Source organism: Nycticebus coucang, chromosome 3 (assembly GCF_027406575.1).
Source record: "Nycticebus coucang isolate mNycCou1 chromosome 3, mNycCou1.pri, whole genome shotgun sequence".
Lineage (NCBI taxonomy): Eukaryota > Metazoa > Chordata > Mammalia > Primates > Lorisidae > Nycticebus > Nycticebus coucang.
Window position 1 is genome coordinate 18,650,082 of NC_069782.1, and position 19,226 is coordinate 18,669,307.

A 19,226-nucleotide genomic window follows, 5' to 3' on the forward strand; every position below is an offset into this window, starting at 1 on the left:
GTGGTTTTTGGCTGGGGCTGGGTTTGAACCCTCCACCTCCAGCATTTGGGACCAGCGCCCCACTCCTTTGAGCCACAGGCACCACCTCCCATGGGAGCATTTTAGCCTTTTGAAGATTGGGATTAGGGAGGCTTAGTCAGTAAGCATGATGCAAATATTCCAAAATCTGAAAAAATCTAGAATCCGAAACACTTCTAGGCTCAAGTATTTTGGGTAAGGAATAAATTACCTGTAGTTTACTATCTAAAATTACAGATTTATTTGTTCACTAGGATTTTGCTTATATGTCTCTTGCCAGCGCATGGTCTCTGCAAAGTAGGTGAGTGTCAGGAACCTAGAGTCTTTCTTCTAGCACAGGAGATTTCTGGTATCATATTCTAAAAGAATATTGTGAATCCACAGTCACGAAAGAGAAAAATTCCTTTCATTTCCTATTCCTTTCCAAGGTGTATAGTTTGACCTGTCAAACAGACCGAACTCCCAGGGTCTGGGGCCTTATCATTTATTCTGGGTATCTTCAAAGCATGAAAAATAGGCGAGCTGTACCTACGTGCTCTGTGACTGTAGGAAGGTTGAGAGGTAGATAAACGCATTCTTTTACTGGAAAATGAAAGAAACAAACAAACAAACAAAAAAAAAAACAAGAAAAAAAAACACGTTCTTTTATTTACAATATTTAGTACACAGAAATTTTACTAATTTTCCCCCAGAAGTTTTACTGGGGTTAGTCAACAGAAATTATGGCTCTGCTCCCGGTTAACGATACTGAGAACAACAACCCCATTGTAATTTTACCTGTTGAAAACAATAATCTTTAGTTGACTTTTCAGATTTCATCTCAGGTTACCAATTAATAGTCGTAATTTCTGGCTTGAATATCTTGGCACGTTCTTTAGTGTTTCCTTATTATATTTGATCGACATGTAGAATGCAGGGTCATCTGCTAAGGATATGAAAATAGTGGACCTCCTGCAATTTTTGAAAATTAAGATTTTAATAAAAATCACATTGTTATGCTTGAGACTATCATAAACGTGTATTAAACTGACAAATTTGTGATGTGACAAATCCAACATTTTGTTTCTTCTCCTTCTCCTCCTTTATTTATTTATTTATTTTTTGACAGAGTCTCACTGTGTTGCCCTCTGTAGAGTGCGGTGGCATCACAGCTCATGGCAACCTCCAACTCCTGGGCTTAAGCGATTCTCTTGCCTCAGCCTCCCAAGTAGCTGGGACTACAGGCAGCCACCACAGCACTCGGCTATTTTGTTGTTGTTGTTATTGCAATTGTCATTGTTGTTTAGCAGCCCAGGCCGGGTTTGAACCCGCCACACTCAGTGTATGTAGCTGGTGCTGTAACCACTGTGCTATGGGCGCCAGGCCTGTTTCTTCTTCTGATCACAGTTTTGTAAGGCACTTATAAATGAAATCTCTTTTTGTTTGGTATATATCCTTTATAATTCATCTCCTTTCGATTTTGATCCAATTTCAAGTACCAACCTTAACTTTATCCAAGTGTCAATTCTAGGGATTTCAGTAGGAACCTTGACTTGAAATGAGGGTTTCGTGAGTTATGCCTTGAGCTGCCTCTGACATAGAGCTCTTCTTCTTTGATGAGTGTTTTATATTTTTCTATTGAGAAACCATTTCTGTGGGAGAAAAGAATAGAAATGTGGCTTTTCAGGCTCCATTATGTAATATCAAGCTGAGTGTGCTGTACTGAATTGTTTGTTTTGGATAAAGTGTGGTGGACGAACATTATGTTACTTCTCTCTCCCTGGGATTCTTTTGAAAAAGAAATGCCAACCATCTTAGTCAAATTGAGAAGGAAGAAATTCCGCAAAGACTCTAGTGGGTGACCCTTAGAAGGGTCTGTCAGTCCCTTCTCTTAATTTAAAAATGCTCAGCTTTTCTCAAATGCTGAGAACTCTCTTCTCAATAGCAGTTGATTGCTTAGTCCAAAAGTCGGGTAAGTGATAGAGACCTTACATCTTAACTTAAATATAAATGTCCATTCTTTCCCCAAACTTTTTTTTTTTTTTTTTTTGTAGAGACAGAGTCTCATTTTACGGCCCTCGGTAAAGTGCCGTGGCCTCACACAACTCACAGCAACCTCCAACTCCTGGGCCCAAGCGATTCTCCTGCCTCAGCCTCCCGAGTAGCTGGGACTACAGGCGCCCGCCACAACGCCCGGCTATTTTGTGGTTGCAGTTTGGCCGGGGCCGGGTTTGAACTCGCCACCCTCGGTATATGGGGCCGGCGCCCTACTGACTGAGCCACAGGCGCCGCCCATTTTCCCCAAACTTTTAAATGTAGAATTAAGGTGTCTCTCTCTCTCTTTAATGGGTCCTCTGATTGGAATTGGATGTCATCTTTTTCAAAATTCATCACCCACCATTTCTAGTTTTAGTTTCTAGAACAATTAGGATACAGTCTGCATTCAGGATCCTTCTAAATTGCTACCTTTCCCACCGCTTTCATCTTTTGCAATTGTCTACTCATAATTTGAATTTTTTTTTTTTTGGCGGCTCATGGTATTGAGTTTTTTCAAACTATTCAGTCTGGTTTTCTTAGAAAACAACTCCCTTTCAATTCACACTCTAATGCTACTAGTCTGGATTATACTTACTTTCCTAATTAGACTGACAAGCCCCATTGACTCTGGGCCACGATGGAACTGAAATATTGGGGACGGAAGTACGCCAGCAGGGCAGAAATGAGCCTCCCAGCTGCAGGCATCTAGTGTGCCCTGGGCATATGTTTTGTCTGTATATTTTGTATGCTATTGATTACAGGAAACTGATGGATAGGCCTGGTAAGTTTAGAAAACTTTTAAACCTGGAAGGGACTCTAGAGATCACTGAGCTTATTTTAAAGCTGAGGAAATAGTGGACATGTCACATGACTTACCCTAGTACATTTGATCAGAGCATCCTATGAATTAGATAGTATAATCTCTGAGGTTCACAAAGACCAAGAGACCTTCCAAAACATCACAGCTAATTTGTAATAGATTTAAATCTTGGAATCCAGTCCTCTGACCCAACTTCCAAGGCCTTCCCTGTCTGTGGGCTCTGGGCGTTTGTGGTCTTGAGGAGACAAGCTTACAAGAATAACGGCAAGCCACTGTGTCACGTACTGTGACAGACACCGGGAAGCACATGACAGGCAACAAGCAAGACTTTCTAGAGAAAGTGACTCGGGCCATGAGTAGTCCTGAAAGATAGATGCTTGGTGAAAAAATTCAGGAGAAACATTTAAGAAAGAAGGATCAGCAAGAACAAAGGCGCAAAGATGGGTGATGCTCTGGAATGGGGAGGGTTGGGGAATGATGTTGGAATAACCTGTAAAGTTTGGGCAACAAAAACTTGTCTACTATGCTCGAGGGTGTGGCAGGGGAGCATCTGTGGGATTTCTGGCTTTAAGAGGCGTGAGAAGATTTGTGTTTTAAATGCAATACTCTTGTGGCCCAATGGGGGATGGACTATGTAACTAAGACAGGGATAGTGGAAATGGAGAGGAGGAGTTGAATTTGAGACTTAGTAGATAAACCCAACAAGACTTGATTGGATGTGGGAGGTGAGGCAATGGAAACTGTCAAAGGAATCTCCTGATTTATGGCTGTGCCTTAGGCCAGGGCAGCTGGGTGGGTGACGCTGAAGCCATTGCAAGATAGAGTGCACAGTTTGGGGAAGAAGGGTTGGGAGCCATGATGAACTAATTTTGGGCAGGTTGAGTCTTAATATCTTATCAAAGTAAAGACATTCAGTGGTCAGTAGAATATATAAGTCTGGGGGTTAGGAGGTAGAATGCTGAGCCAGAGAAAGTACCTGGGAATCCTCAGTTCGTGTTGGCTCAACCCAGTAGAATTGCTGGATAGAGACGAAGTAGAAATGAAGACAAATATAACCAAAGTGGTGGCAAGAGAAAGAACTTGGGAGAATGCCAGTATTTAAGGGGCAGCTCCAAGAAAGGGTTGTGGCAAAAGGTGAAGAATGGCACCAAAGGTAGGCTGAGAATCAGTAAATCATGGGAGCCGAAAAAGGAAAGTGTAGAGAATTGACTACCAGACTGAGAGCAGACCATCGTGTTTAGTGACACAAAGCTCATAGGAAACCTTTGATTTTGGTGGTAGGGATCAAAGCCTGTTGAAGAAAGAACAATGAGCCTGTTTCCTCTACTCAAAGGTGGGGGTCTCCACAGGCACAGCCCTTTAGTTGGTGAGTTTGTGAGGTAGTGAGGGAGGAGGACAACAGAGGGCGCTACACGCTAACTGCAGCCAGGCCCCCCTGAGCCACACTAGGCCGTGGTCTCAGGGGAGGTGGGTGGAGGGGAGGACTCTCCAAACTATTTTTTTTTTTTTTTTGAGACAGATTTTCTCTCTGTCGCCCTAGGTAGATTGCCGTGGTGTCATAGCTCACCTCAACCTCAAACTCCTGGGTTCAAGTGATCCTCTTGCCTTGGCCTCCCGAGGAGCTGAGACTACAGGCATGCGCCACTATGTCTGGCTAATTTTTTCTATTTTTAGAACAGATGGAGTGTCACTCTTGCTCAGGCTGGTCTTGAACTCCTGAGTTCAAGCAATCCACCTGCCTTAGCCTCTCAAAGTTCTAGGACTGCAGGCATAAGCCACTACACCTGGCTCCTAAACTCTTTAATTGTATTCTTTTCTTTTATTGTCACCCTCGGTAGAGTGCCGTGGCATCATAGCTCCCAGCAACCTCAAACTGTTGGGCTCAAGAGATTCATTTGCCTCAGACTCCCTAGTAGCTGGGACTATGGCTATTTTTTGTTTGTTTGTTTGTTTGTTTTGTTTAGCAGGTCTGGACCAGGCTCAAACCCACCAGCCCTGGAGCATGTGGCTGGCACCATAACCACTGAGCTATGGGCACCCTTTTATTGTTTTCTTAGAGCAGAAATTGACGGCCCATGGAGACATCCACCTCTATCCAACCTCTTACTTTATTTGGGATCAACGGTAGACAGATTTCTCCCTAATCTGTCTGTAGACACACAAGTTTATTGAAAGCATGAGCAAACAAACTTAATTTCTCAAACTCAACTAAGACTCTGACAAAGAAACTTTAGACATGGCCTGACTATCGAACGCAAAGTAACTTTCAACAAAGAACCTTTAGAGCAGCAGTTCTCAACCTGTGGGTTGCGACCCCTTTGGGGGTCAAACGACCCTTTCATAGGGGCCGCCTAATATCAGATATTTACATTATGATTCATAACAGTAGCAAAATTACCGTTATGAAGTAGCAACGAAAATAATTTTGTGGTTGGGGGTCACCGCAACATGAGGAAGTGTATTTAAAGGGTTATAGCATTAGAGACTGCTGAATCCTCCTTCATTACAAATTTGCAGGCTGTCTTCTGGGCACAGAATATGGGGTGTGATTGTCCTTGCTTCTTTGTTTGTTTGTTTGTTTGTTTGCAGTTTTTGGCTGGGGTGGGGGTCGAACCTGCCACATCTGGTATATGGGGCTGGCGCCCTACTCCTTTGAGCCACAGGCGCCACCCTGTCCTTGCTTCTTAATCTCATTCACTCCCAGCACAGAAGGGAAGTTCACAGTTGGGCAGCATCCACTAAGTCTCTGACCTGTTTAGGGAAACTTCCTGAGGACCCCTGCCAACACCAGAGATTTCAGTATTACCTGGTGACAACTGCTGAGGGTCTGTGGTGGACCCAGGAGAATGTAAGCATCTCTCACATGGGACCGACACTGCAAAATCCCACCTATTAAGTGACAGCAAATATTATTATATAGGAAGCAAGAGGAATGGGACTTAATTTCAGTTTTAGTAGAATAAAGATTAGGAAAAGTTATGCTTTAGAAGATTAAAGGACAGAGGACTGACTTTGGATAAAAGATCTTCCTTTCTTTTTCTAGAGGAAATAATAAATATACCACCTTCTTGTTTTTTTTTTTTTTTTGTAGAGACAGAGTCTCACCTTATTGCCCTGGGTAGAGTGCCGTGGTATCACACAGTTCACAGCAACCTCCAAATCCCTGGGCCCAGGCAATTCTCTTGACTCAGCCTCCCAAGTAGCTGGGACTACAGGCACCCACCACAACGCCCGACCATTTTTTTGTTGCAGTTTGGCCAGGGCTGGGTTTGAACCCGTCACCCTCAGCATATGGGGCCAGCGCCCTACTCACTGAGCCACAGGCGCCGCCCACACCTTCTTGTTAATATTAAGGACTGAAAATAAAGGGGATAAGACTAGGAAAACTTACTACTTAAAATCTGAGAACAGATTTTCAAGAGTGTTGGTGGGAGCCGCTTCCATTATCCCTCTCCCGAATTTATATACCATTAGAAATAGGGACTGTGTGGCTCCATCCAGAAGTACAAAATGGGAAATGTAACGGGGGGTTCTTTCTTAGTTGTATTTTTATGGAAAATCTCCCATAGAATCAATGTAGCAAGGAAAATAGTGTTTTCTTTTCTCACTTCTAGAAGTTATGGTCTTGGATCTGAGGGAGCTGGGTTGGAATTGCAGTTCTGCAATTTTCTGGGCTTGTGGACAACATGTCTCTGAGTCTCATACATATATATATTTTACCATGAAGAAGGTCTAATAAAGTCTGTCTATGGGGTTATTCTGAAGATTTAATGAGATATTGTATACAGAACAATGAACATAATGCAAAAATTAAACGTTAGGTTCCCTCCTAGTCTAGAGCAAAGGTTTGAAGTGAGAGAAAGTGCTAGATGGGGGCAACTAGGATGACCACAGGGCATCAGGAAAAGAATTCAGAAAGAAGAAACATAGCTGCAGATTGCTAAGCAGAGACAGCAACTGAAACTCTCTATCAGAGTTCCAGAAAAAAGCTGCAGGCAATATGAGACACAGGCTGTGACCCGTGAAGCAAGGCTGCAGAAAGAACGTTTCTGCAAGCAGAAGCCACGGCTGATGCTCCTCAGAAGGGCAACCAAAATGGGGAAGAGGCAGCCTGAGTTAGCAGTCAAGGGCATGGACTTGAGGATGGGGCCAATCCAGGATGGTTCTCCTGTGAACTAGAACTAGTTACTTAACCTCTTTTAGTTTTCCTAGCTTTAAAAGACAAGTAAGATGAACATGCACTAAAAATTCTCCAGAAGGACACACTGGAAACTCACGTCAGTGGTTCCGTTTCAGAAGACTGCACAGATGGGGACAGAGGCGAGAAAGACGCGTTTCACTTACATTTTGATATAGTTTCATTTTTGAACCAGGTGGAAGTGTGGTTCTATTACAAATAATAAATGAATAAAAGGACAAGTGATGATAGTTTATGCCTTGTAGGATTCCACACTTTTGGCAGACAGTAATTACTCACATGTATTTGCTGTTACTATTACTGCAACGTCACCAACTGGGTCGTCTGTTTGTGATTTTAGAACTTAACATACTCAAGTAGTCTCTTATCACCATTCAGATCAATGCCCTACACATACCAGTCTTACAGTAGGTTTAAAATCAATGGTATAAATTCAGTTCCTTAAAAGAAGTTTTGTAAATGGGTAAAATGAATAAATGAGTACCATCTGCTAGCAAATGTATTGTGTCTACATTTAACAAATTTTGGAGAATTAAATTATTGATACTGGTACCTGGCAACATTTTTTCCTCAATTTCTTCTTCTTCTTTTTTTTTTTTTTAGAGACAGAGTCTCAGTTTGTTGCCCTTGGTAGAGTGCTTTGACATCACAGCTCACAGCAACCTTCAACTCTTGGGCTTAGGCAATTCTCTTGCCTCAGCCTTCCGAGTAGCTGGGACTATAGGCACTTGCCACAATGCCTGGCTGTTTAGTTCTTTCTTTTCTTTTCTTTTTTTTTTTTTTTTTTGAGACAGAGCCTCAAGCTGTTGCCCTGGGTAGAGTGCTGTGGCATCACAGCTCACAGCAACCTCTAACTCCTGGGCTCAAGCAATTCTCCTGCCTCTGCCTCCCAAGTAGCTGGGACTACAGGCGCCCGGCTACTTTTTTGGTTGCAGCCATCATTGTTGTTTGGCAGGCCCGGGCTGGATTCAAACCCACCAGCTCAGGTGTATGTGGCTGGCGCCTTAGCTGTTTGAGCCACAGGTGCCAAGCCTCTCAATTTCTTATTTTGAAAAATTAAAAATGTATAGCAAAATTTCAAGAATAGTATGATGAACAACGATATAAATATCACTGGTATTCAGCAATTATTGACATTTTTCCACATTTGGATTCTCTTTCTCTTTCATACACATGCACAGACGTGTACGTACATATTTTTCTGAACTATTGGAAAGTTATTTACGAACATGACACTTATTTCTGAACACTGCACTGCATGTGTCTTCTGAGGACAAGGAGCTTCCCCTACATAATCACAACACAACAATCAAACCCAGGAAATCTAACTTTTACAATAGACCGTTATCTAATGTGGAGCCCATATTCAAATTTCCTCAAGTATCTGAGCACTGTCCTCTGTAGTGGTTTCCTTTTTTAGTCCAGAAATCCTACTGCAGATATTGTATTGCATTTCTTTTCTTTCTTTCTTTTTTTTTTTTTTTGGAGACAGAGTCTCACTATGTCACCCTTGGTAGAGTGCTGTGGCATCGCAGCTCACAGCAACTCCCAACTCTTGGGCTTAAGTGATTCTCTTGCCTACAGCCTCCCAAGTAGCTGGGACTACCCACCACAATGCCTGGCTATTTTTTGTTGCAGTTGTCATTGTTGTTTAGCTGGCTTGGGCCAGGTTCAAACTGCCACCCTCGGTGTATGTGGCTGGCGCCCTAACCACTGTGCCGAGCCTGCATTGCATTCCTTTTAGTCTAAAACATTTAAGTAGCCTTGTTTTGTCTTTCATGAATTGACATTTTTGGAGAGTCAAGGTAAGTTTTTACCTGTCTTTTTTGCCCTAGCATCCTTCAATGTGTATCTAATTGTTTATGATTAAACTCAAGTTTCTTGGCAAAATATTACAACAGGTAATGTTCCAATGTCCCCCCTTTTAATCCTTCTTTTTTAAATGTGTGAAGTCAGGAGTAATTTTTAAGATTCTAACATTCTTATTTTCACATATCCAGCAGGCCAATTATTGATAAATGACTCTTGTCATCACAGCATGATTGAGGCGGTAGGCTATTTGTACAAATCACTTGACTTAAGGGCAACCTACCTGGGACCTTCTCATTCATCCATCCATGGAATCCTGCAGTGAGTTTCTGTTTCATGTCTCCCAAAGAAGTATGCTTCTCGTTCTTCATATTTTATATGCATATATGATCTTGTGATTTGATCTTTTACAGGATTCTGAGGGAAATCAAGTGGATTCGTGGAAGAAGATGTGGGCCTCAAGGCATTAGCCAACCATGTGAGGGTTTTAGGAATGGGTTATCCTTATGGGACTATTTGCTTAAATTAAACTATCACAGTGCTCAGAATTCTAACACAGTGAGCTCTGCATTGTGCCTGGGTGCAGATAAGTTCCAGAGAGCTAAAAGTGTGGACTTGCAACCTCACACAAGTTCAGAGAAGTCAAAATGTGTAAAACAGAAAAAGATCTTGAAACCCATTCTTTCCATTTCTGCTGAGGAAAAGCCCCAACAGAAGACACCAAATAATGCTGAAATCAGGAATAGCCCAGGAAAGGGAGCATCAAAGAAAAAGAAAGACTATTCCCCTAAGATTTCATCTTTGCATAAGATGAATAGTTTAGTGAAGTTGTCAAAGCAGAGGATTTTGTCAGCTAAAAGCGAGAGTGGAGAAGGCCGAATCACCACTATTTACTGCCATCCCCTGGTGTCGCCTCTTACTGCAAATAATCCTTGGGAATCCATATCTGAGCTCATATCAGAAAAGTGGCTTTTTCATGGCCCAGATTATAGTTCAAGTCAGAAGTGTTTTTTACAGGGAAGATGTCAGATGGAAACAAAATTGTTGAAGACCGCAAATTATATTGATAAGGAATAAAAATTATACTGGGCTCTTTGGTGTCTGTTAAGTTTTTCCATTTGTCTTCAATTAGAACTCTTTGGGCTTTTTTTCCTAAAATACTTAGGTGTGATAATCAAGATCTGGGGATTTGATTTTTGAGCCCTGTAAGATACTGTAACTGATTTTAGCTAAATAGAACACTTTTTAAGCGATTCGCAATTCACATTCACAGTCCTTCATATCTAAAAACATATAGAAGTAATGTTATTAAAGTTCTAATTATGTTATTTTACATTGCTACAGTTTATCTATTTTGAATTTTGAATTAATTTAACATGTAAGTGGGCCGGGCTGGGTAGCTCCCGCCTATAATCCTGGCACTCTGGGAGGCTGAGGCAGGTGGATTGCTTGAGCTCAGGAGTTCAGGACCAGCTTGAGCAGGAGTGAGATCCCTATCTCTACTAAAAATAGAAAAGCTAGCCAGGAATCATGGTGACTGCCTGTAGTCGCAGTTACTGGGGAGGCTGAGGCAAGGTTTCGCTTGAGTCCAAGAGTTAGAGGTTGTTTTGAGCTATGACACCATGGCACTCTACCCAGGGGGACAGAGTGAGACTCTGTCTCAAAACAAACAAACATGTAAGCAAAATTTGTGGCTATTACCACCAACCTTTTTGATTAAATATAAATAAGCCATAAATTGGAACGAATTAAAACCATAAAGTAAGTTTAAGGGACCAGAGCCCATGGATTGGGCTGTTTTAACCATTTATCGTCTCACTTTATCAGTGATTTGTAAAACATTAAGCATTAACTGTTAAGGGTTACTTTTTGGCTACCTTCTTCCCTATCACACAACTAAATTCTACTTACTATGTTAGGAAGCCAAATGGAAGACAGTTCTCAGCTGTGTGTCTTTAGGACCGTTATTTCACCCCTTTCAGCCTCAGTTTTATTGCAGTCCACCCCCTGTACCCACAGCTTCCATACTCTTGGATTCAACCAACCGAGTACTGAAAATACTAGAAAGAAATCAATGTAAGAGTAAAAAAATAATTCAAATAGAAAATATAGGCGGGACCCGTAGCTCAGTGGGTAGGGCATCGGCCACATACACCCAGGCTGGCAGTTTCTAATCCGGCCCTGGCCAGCTAGACTATGATGACAACTGCAACAACAACAAAAAATAGCCAGGCCTTGTGGTGGGCACCTGTGGTTCCAGCTACTTGGGAGGCTGAGGCAAGAGAATCGCTTGGGCCCAAGAGTTTGAGGTTGCTGTGAGCTGTGGTGCCACTGCACGCTACTGAGGGCAACATGGTGAAACTCTGTCTCAAAAAGAAAAAAGAAAATACAGTGTAACACTCATTTACATAACATTTACTTGATTAGGGATTATAAGTAACCTGGAGTTAGTTTAAAGTATACAGGAGGATGTGAGCAGGTTCTATGCAAATACTATGTTATTTTATATGAGGGACTTGAGCATCCACGGTTTTGGTACAGTATGTGGGAAGGGGTGCTCTGGAACCAAGCCCTGGGAGATACCCGGGGAGTTCTGTCTTTGTAAAATGGGAGAAACAATGGCATGGAGTTTGCAGGATTACTGAGAAGATGGCGTGAGATGATGCACACAGTAGGGCTGGGTTGTCTTAAGTCGTGCCCCGCCTATTTTGCACGTGGCAGCACGGTCCCCCCCACTCCGCAGAGTGCCAGCCTTGAGTGCTGGGTCCCCCAGTCCACCTAGCACCCTGCTCAGCAGTAACCACAAACCACAGGGCAGCCTGGGCAGTCCTTGCAGTCTAGGGGTTCTCAGCAGGGTTCTGGGTGGGCCACATCCGTGTCTCCTTTAGGAGCTGTGCCTCCTGGTGGGAGGTTACTGTTCATTCGGCTTTAGAGGAAGCGCCTGGCGCAGAACAGGTGCAGTCTAGCAGGGCTGAGAAGACATGTGCACCAGCCGGGCGCGTGGGCAGGGGCAGGAGCTGGGTGACCCTGCCCTGAGGACCTCTCTTGGGAGGCGGAAATTAGGGTGGGGTACTGGCCTTCTAGGCTGGGCAACGTGAGTGTCCTTCAAACTTACTGGAGTTAAGGGTGTGGGGTTCTCCAGCCAATATCGGTGCCGGTGTGGGGGCCTCGGCCCAGCCATCCCTCCACGGGCGGGTCTGGATGGATCCAAGTTGAGAATTGGGGGCCGTCGCAGACCGGTCCCCACGATCTAGGGGAAAGGCGGACTGTAGAGCGGAGAGGTCACCTTCCAGAGCCAGGCCGAAGCAGCTGGGAGGGGTACTGGCTGTGCAGCCAGAGCTGGGGACCACCACAGAAGGCAGGAGGAAGGTGCGGCGGAATTCGACCAGCGGGGCTGGGGTCGCGTCTCGTCATACCCTGCGGCCTACACAGCACCAAGCCCAGCACCCAGCCCAGGATCTGGTGTGCAGGAGGAGAAGAAAGAGACCGCAGCAGGCTGGGCGCCAGACTAGCTGCCTGGGCCGGGCATTCCGCCTCAACCCGGCCGGGTCGCCTCCGACTCCGCCCCCGGCCCCGCCCCGCCCCTGCCCCCGCTCCCGGCCCCGCCCCCGCTCCCGGCCCCGCCCCACCACGGCCCCGGGGCCAGGCGGCGCCGCCACGTGTTCCGACGCAGGGAGCCGCCAGCCTGCAGTGCTGAGAGCCAGCAGAGCGCTGGCCCCGCGGCGCCACTCGCAGTGGTGGTGGCAAGCATGACCTCGGCGGCGGTGGCGGTGGTGGCCCGCGGGGCCAGGACGAGGGCGGCGGCTTTGGCCTTGCGGGGCGGCCGCAGGTCCGCGGCTCGGGGGCGGCCGTGCACGGGCCCCGCTCGGCCCTTGTGCACAGCACCTGGGACCGAGCCGGACATGAAGCACTACCTGTGGGAGCGCTACCGCGAGGCGAAAAGCAGCACGGAAGGTGAGTGACGGGTGACCACCTCCCTGCCGGGCTGGAGCGGCGGGTCCCCTCCCGCGTGGTCAGACGGGGAGCGGGCACGCTCGGACCCGGGCCAGAGCCGCTGCTGACCTCTGAGGTGCTCCAGTGGCCCGTACCCCCCACCCTAACCGCAGGCAGCATCGCCTCTGCCGCGCCACTCCAGAAACTTCGCAACTCTTGCCTTCCTCCTATTGGGAAAGCTGTTTTATACATTCTTGAGATTTTTAGCTCGAAATCTGCATCGGAAGCGCTCTGGGCAGCCTCGGGGGTTCCGCACACATCACTCGGGAGGCGGTCACCCCCTCGCGCCGTTAGGTATTGTTATTAACCAACAGCGACGAAAGACCAGAGACAGGCCGGTGCCCGGTTACCCTGGAGCGGGGCTGTGGGGCAGGTGCCTGTACCCGCAGGCTGATCTGTTTTCCTTGGGGTGGCGTGGGGAGGGGTGTGCTGTGCGGTGTTTGAAATCGGAGAGGTTCAGGCTGGGAATGTTCTGGGTAATCTACTGTCCTCAGTGGGGAGGGGATCCAGTGGGAGTGAATGAGTACTTTGCGGCCGGGTGATCTTAAAATGAGCTTAGCTCCTTTGTTACCAAGGGAAACCGGAGAGCCGGAACGAGGAACTAGTAAATACTAGTGCCAGGCAGGCAGATCGCCTGAACTCTATCAGTAGCCAGAGAAGCAGGTGTCACGTCCCTGTTCTATAGATGGGAAAGGCAAGACTCAAGTCACGCTTTGACCTAGTCTGTCTCAGCCCCTGCCTGCCTTGGTGTTTCCCTTAGCAGCTGACCAGGTGGGAACTGGTGGTCCATTGACGCCTTTGGGGAAAATTCAGAATCAAAATGTTAATACTGATTTCTTTTTGGCGTCGTTGTTGGAGGTGACACATAGAGATGGGGAGAGAATATCTGGGGAGAGAGAACATTTTGTAGGATTCCATTTTCCATCTTTTGGCTAGAAGTCAGCATAAGGAAATAAAACCAAATTGGAGTAATTTTCAGAGGGAACTTAAAATGGCCAGCAATGCAGAATTCTATGAAATACCATATTTTCATAGTTTCTCTTTGCCAGGAGTTTAATATCTTTGGCTTTTGAAGCTGTCATGTGATGTGGTGGAAAGAAGGCTGGCTTTGGAGGCCTTGGGAACTGCAGATCTTGAGATGAAATAAATATGAGATTATCTGGCCCAGATTTGGGGCAGGTAGATTTTTTTTTTTTTTTTTTTGTAGAGAAAGAGTCTTAACTTTATGGCCCTCAGTAGAGTGCCATGGCCTCACACAGCTCACAGCAACCTCCAACTCCTGGGCTTAAGCGATTCTCTTGCCTCAGCCTCCCGAGTAGCTGGGACTACAGGCGCCCACCACAACGCCTGGCTATTTTTTGGTTTGCAGTTTGGCCGGGGCCGGGTTTGAACCCGCCACCTCTGTATATGGGGCCGGCACCCTACCCACTGAGCCACAGCTGCCGCCTTGGCAGGTAGATTTTTTAATTGAAACTTTTATTGAGATGGTTGTACATTTACATGCAGTTGTAAGAATTAATACAGGGAGATCTGGCATACCCTTTACCCAGTTTCTTCCAATGCTGACATTTTGCAAAACAGTAGCATCACAACCAGTGAATATTGGTACTATCAGAGTCCCCTGGTTTTATTTGTACTCTTGTGTGTGCACACAGGTAGTTCTACACAGTTTTATCACATATAGGTTAGTGTGTCTACCACCACAGTCCAGGTGGGGAACTGTCCATCACAGGAGGCTTCAGACTATCTTTATAACCACACCCACCTCTCTGCTGAAGCTCTCTGCTCCCCATTCCCCTGAGCGTTATCTGTTCCCCATTTCTGAAATGTTGTCATTTCTTTTTTTTTATTTTTGAGACAGAGCCTCAAGCTATCACCCTGGGTAGAATGCTGTGGCGTCACAGCTCATAGCAACCTCAAACTCCTGGGCTTAAGTGATTCTCTTGCCTCAGCTTCAAACTCCTGGGCTTAAGTGATTCTCTTGCCTCAGCTTCCTGAGTAGCTGGGACTACAGGTGCCTGCCCCAAGGCCCGGCTATGTTTTGGTTGTAGTTGTCATTGTTCGGCAGGCCTGGGCTGGATTTGAACCCGCCAGCTCTGGTGTATGTGGCTGGCACCTTAGCTGCTTAAGCTACAGGCGCCACCTGAAATTTTGTCATTTCAAAACCTGTTATAGAGATAGAATCATACAGTATGTAACCTTTTGGGAATTGACTCTTTTTTTTTTTTCACTGACATATTGTACCCATAATGCTTTCTTTTCCTTTTTGATGAACAGTATTCCGTGGTGTGCATGTACCACAGTTTAACCATTTCTTTTACTACAGTTTAACCACATTGAACCTTTTACTCATAGTTCACTTGTCAGAGGACACCTGGGTTGCACCCAGTCTTTGCTTATTACAAACAAAGCTGCTCTAAACATTTGTGTACAGGTTTTTGTGTGAACATAGGTTTTCATTTGCCTAAGAGTACTGCTGCTGGGTAGAAAGGTAATTGAATGCTTAGTTTTATAAGAAACTGCCAGCAAAATTTTTGCCATTCCAATTTTAGAGTCAAGGTTTGCCATTTGTTGCCTGTGAGAGCTGAGACGGTCATGAAGCTTGAGTTTCTTCATCTGTAAAATGGACGTGCTGGTAGTACCAGCATCATAGGGTTCTCTTGAGGAATAGACAAGTCCTTCTATGAATAGTGTTTAGAACAGTGCCTGGTGCATGAAGTGGCTGAAACGTTGGGTGACAAAGATCAGCATCGGACCACAGTTTGGGCCTTGGTGTGGGACAGTCCAAGGAAGATTTTGGAGTAGGATAGCCTGTGTTCCTTTACGCTCCAGCCTGAGTTTCCTCAGTCACAATATGGGAATAACGTGGGGATTTTCAGCATGGGCTTGGCACCCAGAAGATGCTCCGTAAATTGTAGCTATCGTTACTATTATAGTTATTAAATAACTATCAGTCTTAGACACATACTTATAGGTGGAGGTAGGTTATTTTGTTTTAGGGTTGGGGTCTCTTCCTGCTTAGGGCAGTGCCATAACCGGCCATGTGGCCTTCAACAAGTCACTTAATCCCTTTTGGCTTTGGCTTCTTTTTCTGTAAAATGAGGCCACTGTACCAGGGAATGTCTAAGTCTTTTTAAGTGTAGTAAGTATTCAGATGTTCCATCCAGGTACAGGATTCAGTGTACCCTGTTTCCTCCTCATGCCTGCAGCGTAGATGCGTGTGGTCCTTGTCACCCCTGAAATGCAGGGACTTAAATCAGACTTTTCCTTCCCTGCCTGTTCTGTGGCTGCACCATTTCTAGCCCCTCCAGCTGAAGTCCATATGAATGCGTGTGCCCAACTTGTGTTCCTTCAGCACCTAGGAAGCACCCAGCAGTTTGAAGGCTGCTGGTTTGCAGATGGATGAGTCTGACCAGGATTGAGGAGCTGTCTGTGCCAAGCAGTGCACCGGTGTTCATGGATGGGGAGTCTGGCACAGAGATAAGTGACAGTCCACCTTGGAGAAGGTAAACAGTGGGCCCTCGGGGCTCTGATACTTTGCCAAGGCTGACCCCTGAGCTGTGTATTGTAGGCAGGAGGGGGTGGAAGAAATGTGATTGATATTCATGTAAAAATATAGATCCTCCTTCCCCTTTTCCCCCAGGTGGAAGAGGGCAAAAGAATTTTATTTTCTCCCTTTCTTCCTTGTCATATGATCTGTTTCCATAATCCCATCTGTTTGGGTATCTTCCCTTTTTAAGGGCTCCCAGAATGAAGCCTGGGCGAAGGAAGGGGGGTGCTTTTATTCTTCGTTTTACCCCTTCTCTCTCATCCTTTCTTTTCCCATTTCCATTAAAAAATGAAATAAAAAACAATTGTTTTAAGATCATTTTTAGATTTACTGAAAAATCTTGTAGTTTCTATAAACCTGATACCCTTCCCCTGTTAACATGTATTAATCTATCACGTTACTGTGGTATATTTGTCACAATTATGAATCAATATTGACACATTATCCATCCACAGCTTACCCAGATTTCCTTAGTTTTTACTTAATGTCCTTTTCTATTCTAGGATGCCACACCGGATAGCACATGTTTAGTTAGGCTTCTCTGTTTTTGAGGACCCTGACAATTTTGAGGAGTAGTGGTCACATACTTTGTAGAATGTCCCGCAGTTGAAATGTTTTCCTTTTTTAAGCTTGAGACTTTTGGAAGTATAATGTTTATGTATCCTGTTTCAAACGTAGCCAAAAAAAAAAGTCTTGGTATTTTTAAGAAAAGATGGGCTTATTACTACCTCTAGCAAAAAATGTTAGAAGCTGTAATTTTTTCCCTAGGGCAGTGGTTCTCTAAGGGAGGGGGAGGAGCAGTTTGGCACTGGTGACCTGAAGATCTTTTTGTATGTCAGTGCTGGGCAGAGAGATGCTGTTGGCTTTTAGTGGGTAGGGGCCAGGGACATAGCTGACCACACAACAGTGCACAGAACAATTTTCCGAACAAAGAATTATACGGCCCCTAATGTTAATAGTACTGAGGTCAAAAAAGTTTGTCCTAAACACGATGAACTCTAAGAGCTTGTTGTGTGACATTAATTTTTTTTTTTTTTTTGAGAACGTGTATCACTGTGTTGCCCTGGGTAAAGTGCCGTGGCATCTTGTAGCTCATAGTAACCTCAAACTCCTGGGATCAAGCTATCCTCTTGCCTCAGCCTCCCAAGTAGCTGGGACTACAGGCACCTGCCACTACACCCGACTAGTTTTTTTATTTTTTTGTAGAGATGGGGTCGGTCTTGCTCTAGCTCAGGTTAGTTTTGAACTCCTCATCCACCTGGCTTGGCCTCTCAGGGTGCTAGGTTTATAGGCGTGAGCCATCGTGCCTGGCCCGTGTGTTATTGATTTTAAGGGCTGCATATATTTGTCTGTGGTCTGTTCTTTGCTGTTGTGCTGTGTGTGTCTTCTTTGAACTTAGTTGTTGGTCTTCCACTTATGCTCTTCATATAACTGGCCTGTCTTGTTAGGTGCAGAAGGGAGGCATTTGTACTCCTCCAAGAGGGCTTCTACAGACTTGTACTTGGATAGTCTAGTGGATTTTTTTTCTTTAGAATTAATCTTGGAGCCTGGCCCATTTAGAGTGTGTGGCTATCAACTAAATTAAGTTTTGGAAAGAAGTACGGGGATTATTGTGAAGTGGTAGATGCTTACATAGGGTGTTGAAGAGTTGATTCAAAGTTCTAGGTGGAGAGCATTTGATGAAAAATTATGTGCTGTGTTTAAGTGAGGACTGGGGATAGCACAGTGGCTTAAGTTTAACCTGGATAAAATAAACCTAAGACACAGGATAATAATCATATGTAGTAAATATTAGTAAGTGTAAGTTCCTCAAGAAACTGAAGTGGGCTAAAGAGATACTATTGAAATCATTTTAAAATTAGATTGTATTTTTTAGATTGTGTTCTACAATGTTGTAAGAGATTTGATTAAAAAAATATAGGAAACAGCCAGGCATGGTGGCTTATGCCTATAATTTTAGCACTCTGGGAGGCTGACACAGGAAGACTGCTTGAGGTCAGGAGTTTGAGACTAGCCTAAGCAAGAGAGAGACCCTATCTCCATAAAAAGAAAGAAAGCCTCTTTGTAACTGGGTTTTTCAGAGCTAGTGAATTAGAGCCTTTGAAATGCATAAATCTCCAACAGGGAGAAAGTAGGTTTAGTGCTTCTCAAATAAATTTGACTATGGAGCCTCTTTTTTTGAGGTAGTCACTCTGTCTTGAGATTCTAAAGGATATGCTTGGGAAGTTCTAATGATATGTCTAACAATGATGCATGTTAATGGTGCTGAAAGATGTTTAGTTGTATAACCAGATGTGCTTTTTTTATGCAACAGGGATGCAGAATAAAAGTGTCAGGGACCCTTTGAGAATCTGGAGAACGCTTGTATATTCTCTCTGTAGACGCATTTGCCCCATAACATGTGCACCCACACAAGCTGTTTTGTACATAATTTCAGTTCCTGGAGCATCCCGTGCTCTTCTGGGGACCAGTGTTCGTTTTATTTGCTCTATTATTTATCCTTTAACAAAGGGAGAAGGATTGGGCGGCGCCTGTGGCTCAAGGAGTAGGGTGCTGGCCCCATATACTGGAGGTGGCAGGTTCAAACCCGGCCTGGCCAAAAACTGCAACCAAAAAAAAAAAAAAAAAAAAGAAATGGGGAAGGATTGAGACAGGATGGGATGCTTGTAAAGGCAGAGCTCAGCATGGGGACTGTTTTCTAGATTTAAATTTGTACCCAGGATCAAGAAGCCTGTCTGGAATAAGGATATATTTTGGGCCTGAATTTTGCTGCTGAGTGTCAAGGTTTTCTGTGACTATTGTGCAGGTAGTTGAGTGATCTA

The 19,226-nt window shown here is 44.7% G+C and overlaps 2 protein-coding genes across 2 annotated transcripts in view; both read left to right on the plus strand.

Annotated features, from left to right (window-relative positions):
• LOC128581317 (putative tetratricopeptide repeat protein 41) overlaps positions 1-9,946 on the plus strand; it is a 96,201-nt gene extending 86,255 nt beyond the window's left edge. Inside the window, exons 15-16 of the mRNA XM_053583966.1 lie at positions 9,053-9,182; positions 9,275-9,946. Coding sequence (XP_053439941.1) covers positions 9,053-9,182; positions 9,275-9,938 — 794 coding nt within the window. The 3' untranslated portion in view covers positions 9,939-9,946. The remainder of the gene's footprint in view (positions 1-9,052; positions 9,183-9,274) is intronic.
• A 700-nt stretch (positions 9,947-10,646) lies between these two features.
• Positions 10,647-19,226, plus strand: part of NT5DC3 (5'-nucleotidase domain containing 3) — a 63,999-nt gene continuing 55,419 nt past the window's right edge. Inside the window, exon 1 of the mRNA XM_053583963.1 lies at positions 10,647-12,815. Coding sequence (XP_053439938.1) covers positions 12,611-12,815 — 205 coding nt within the window. The 5' untranslated portion in view covers positions 10,647-12,610. The remainder of the gene's footprint in view (positions 12,816-19,226) is intronic.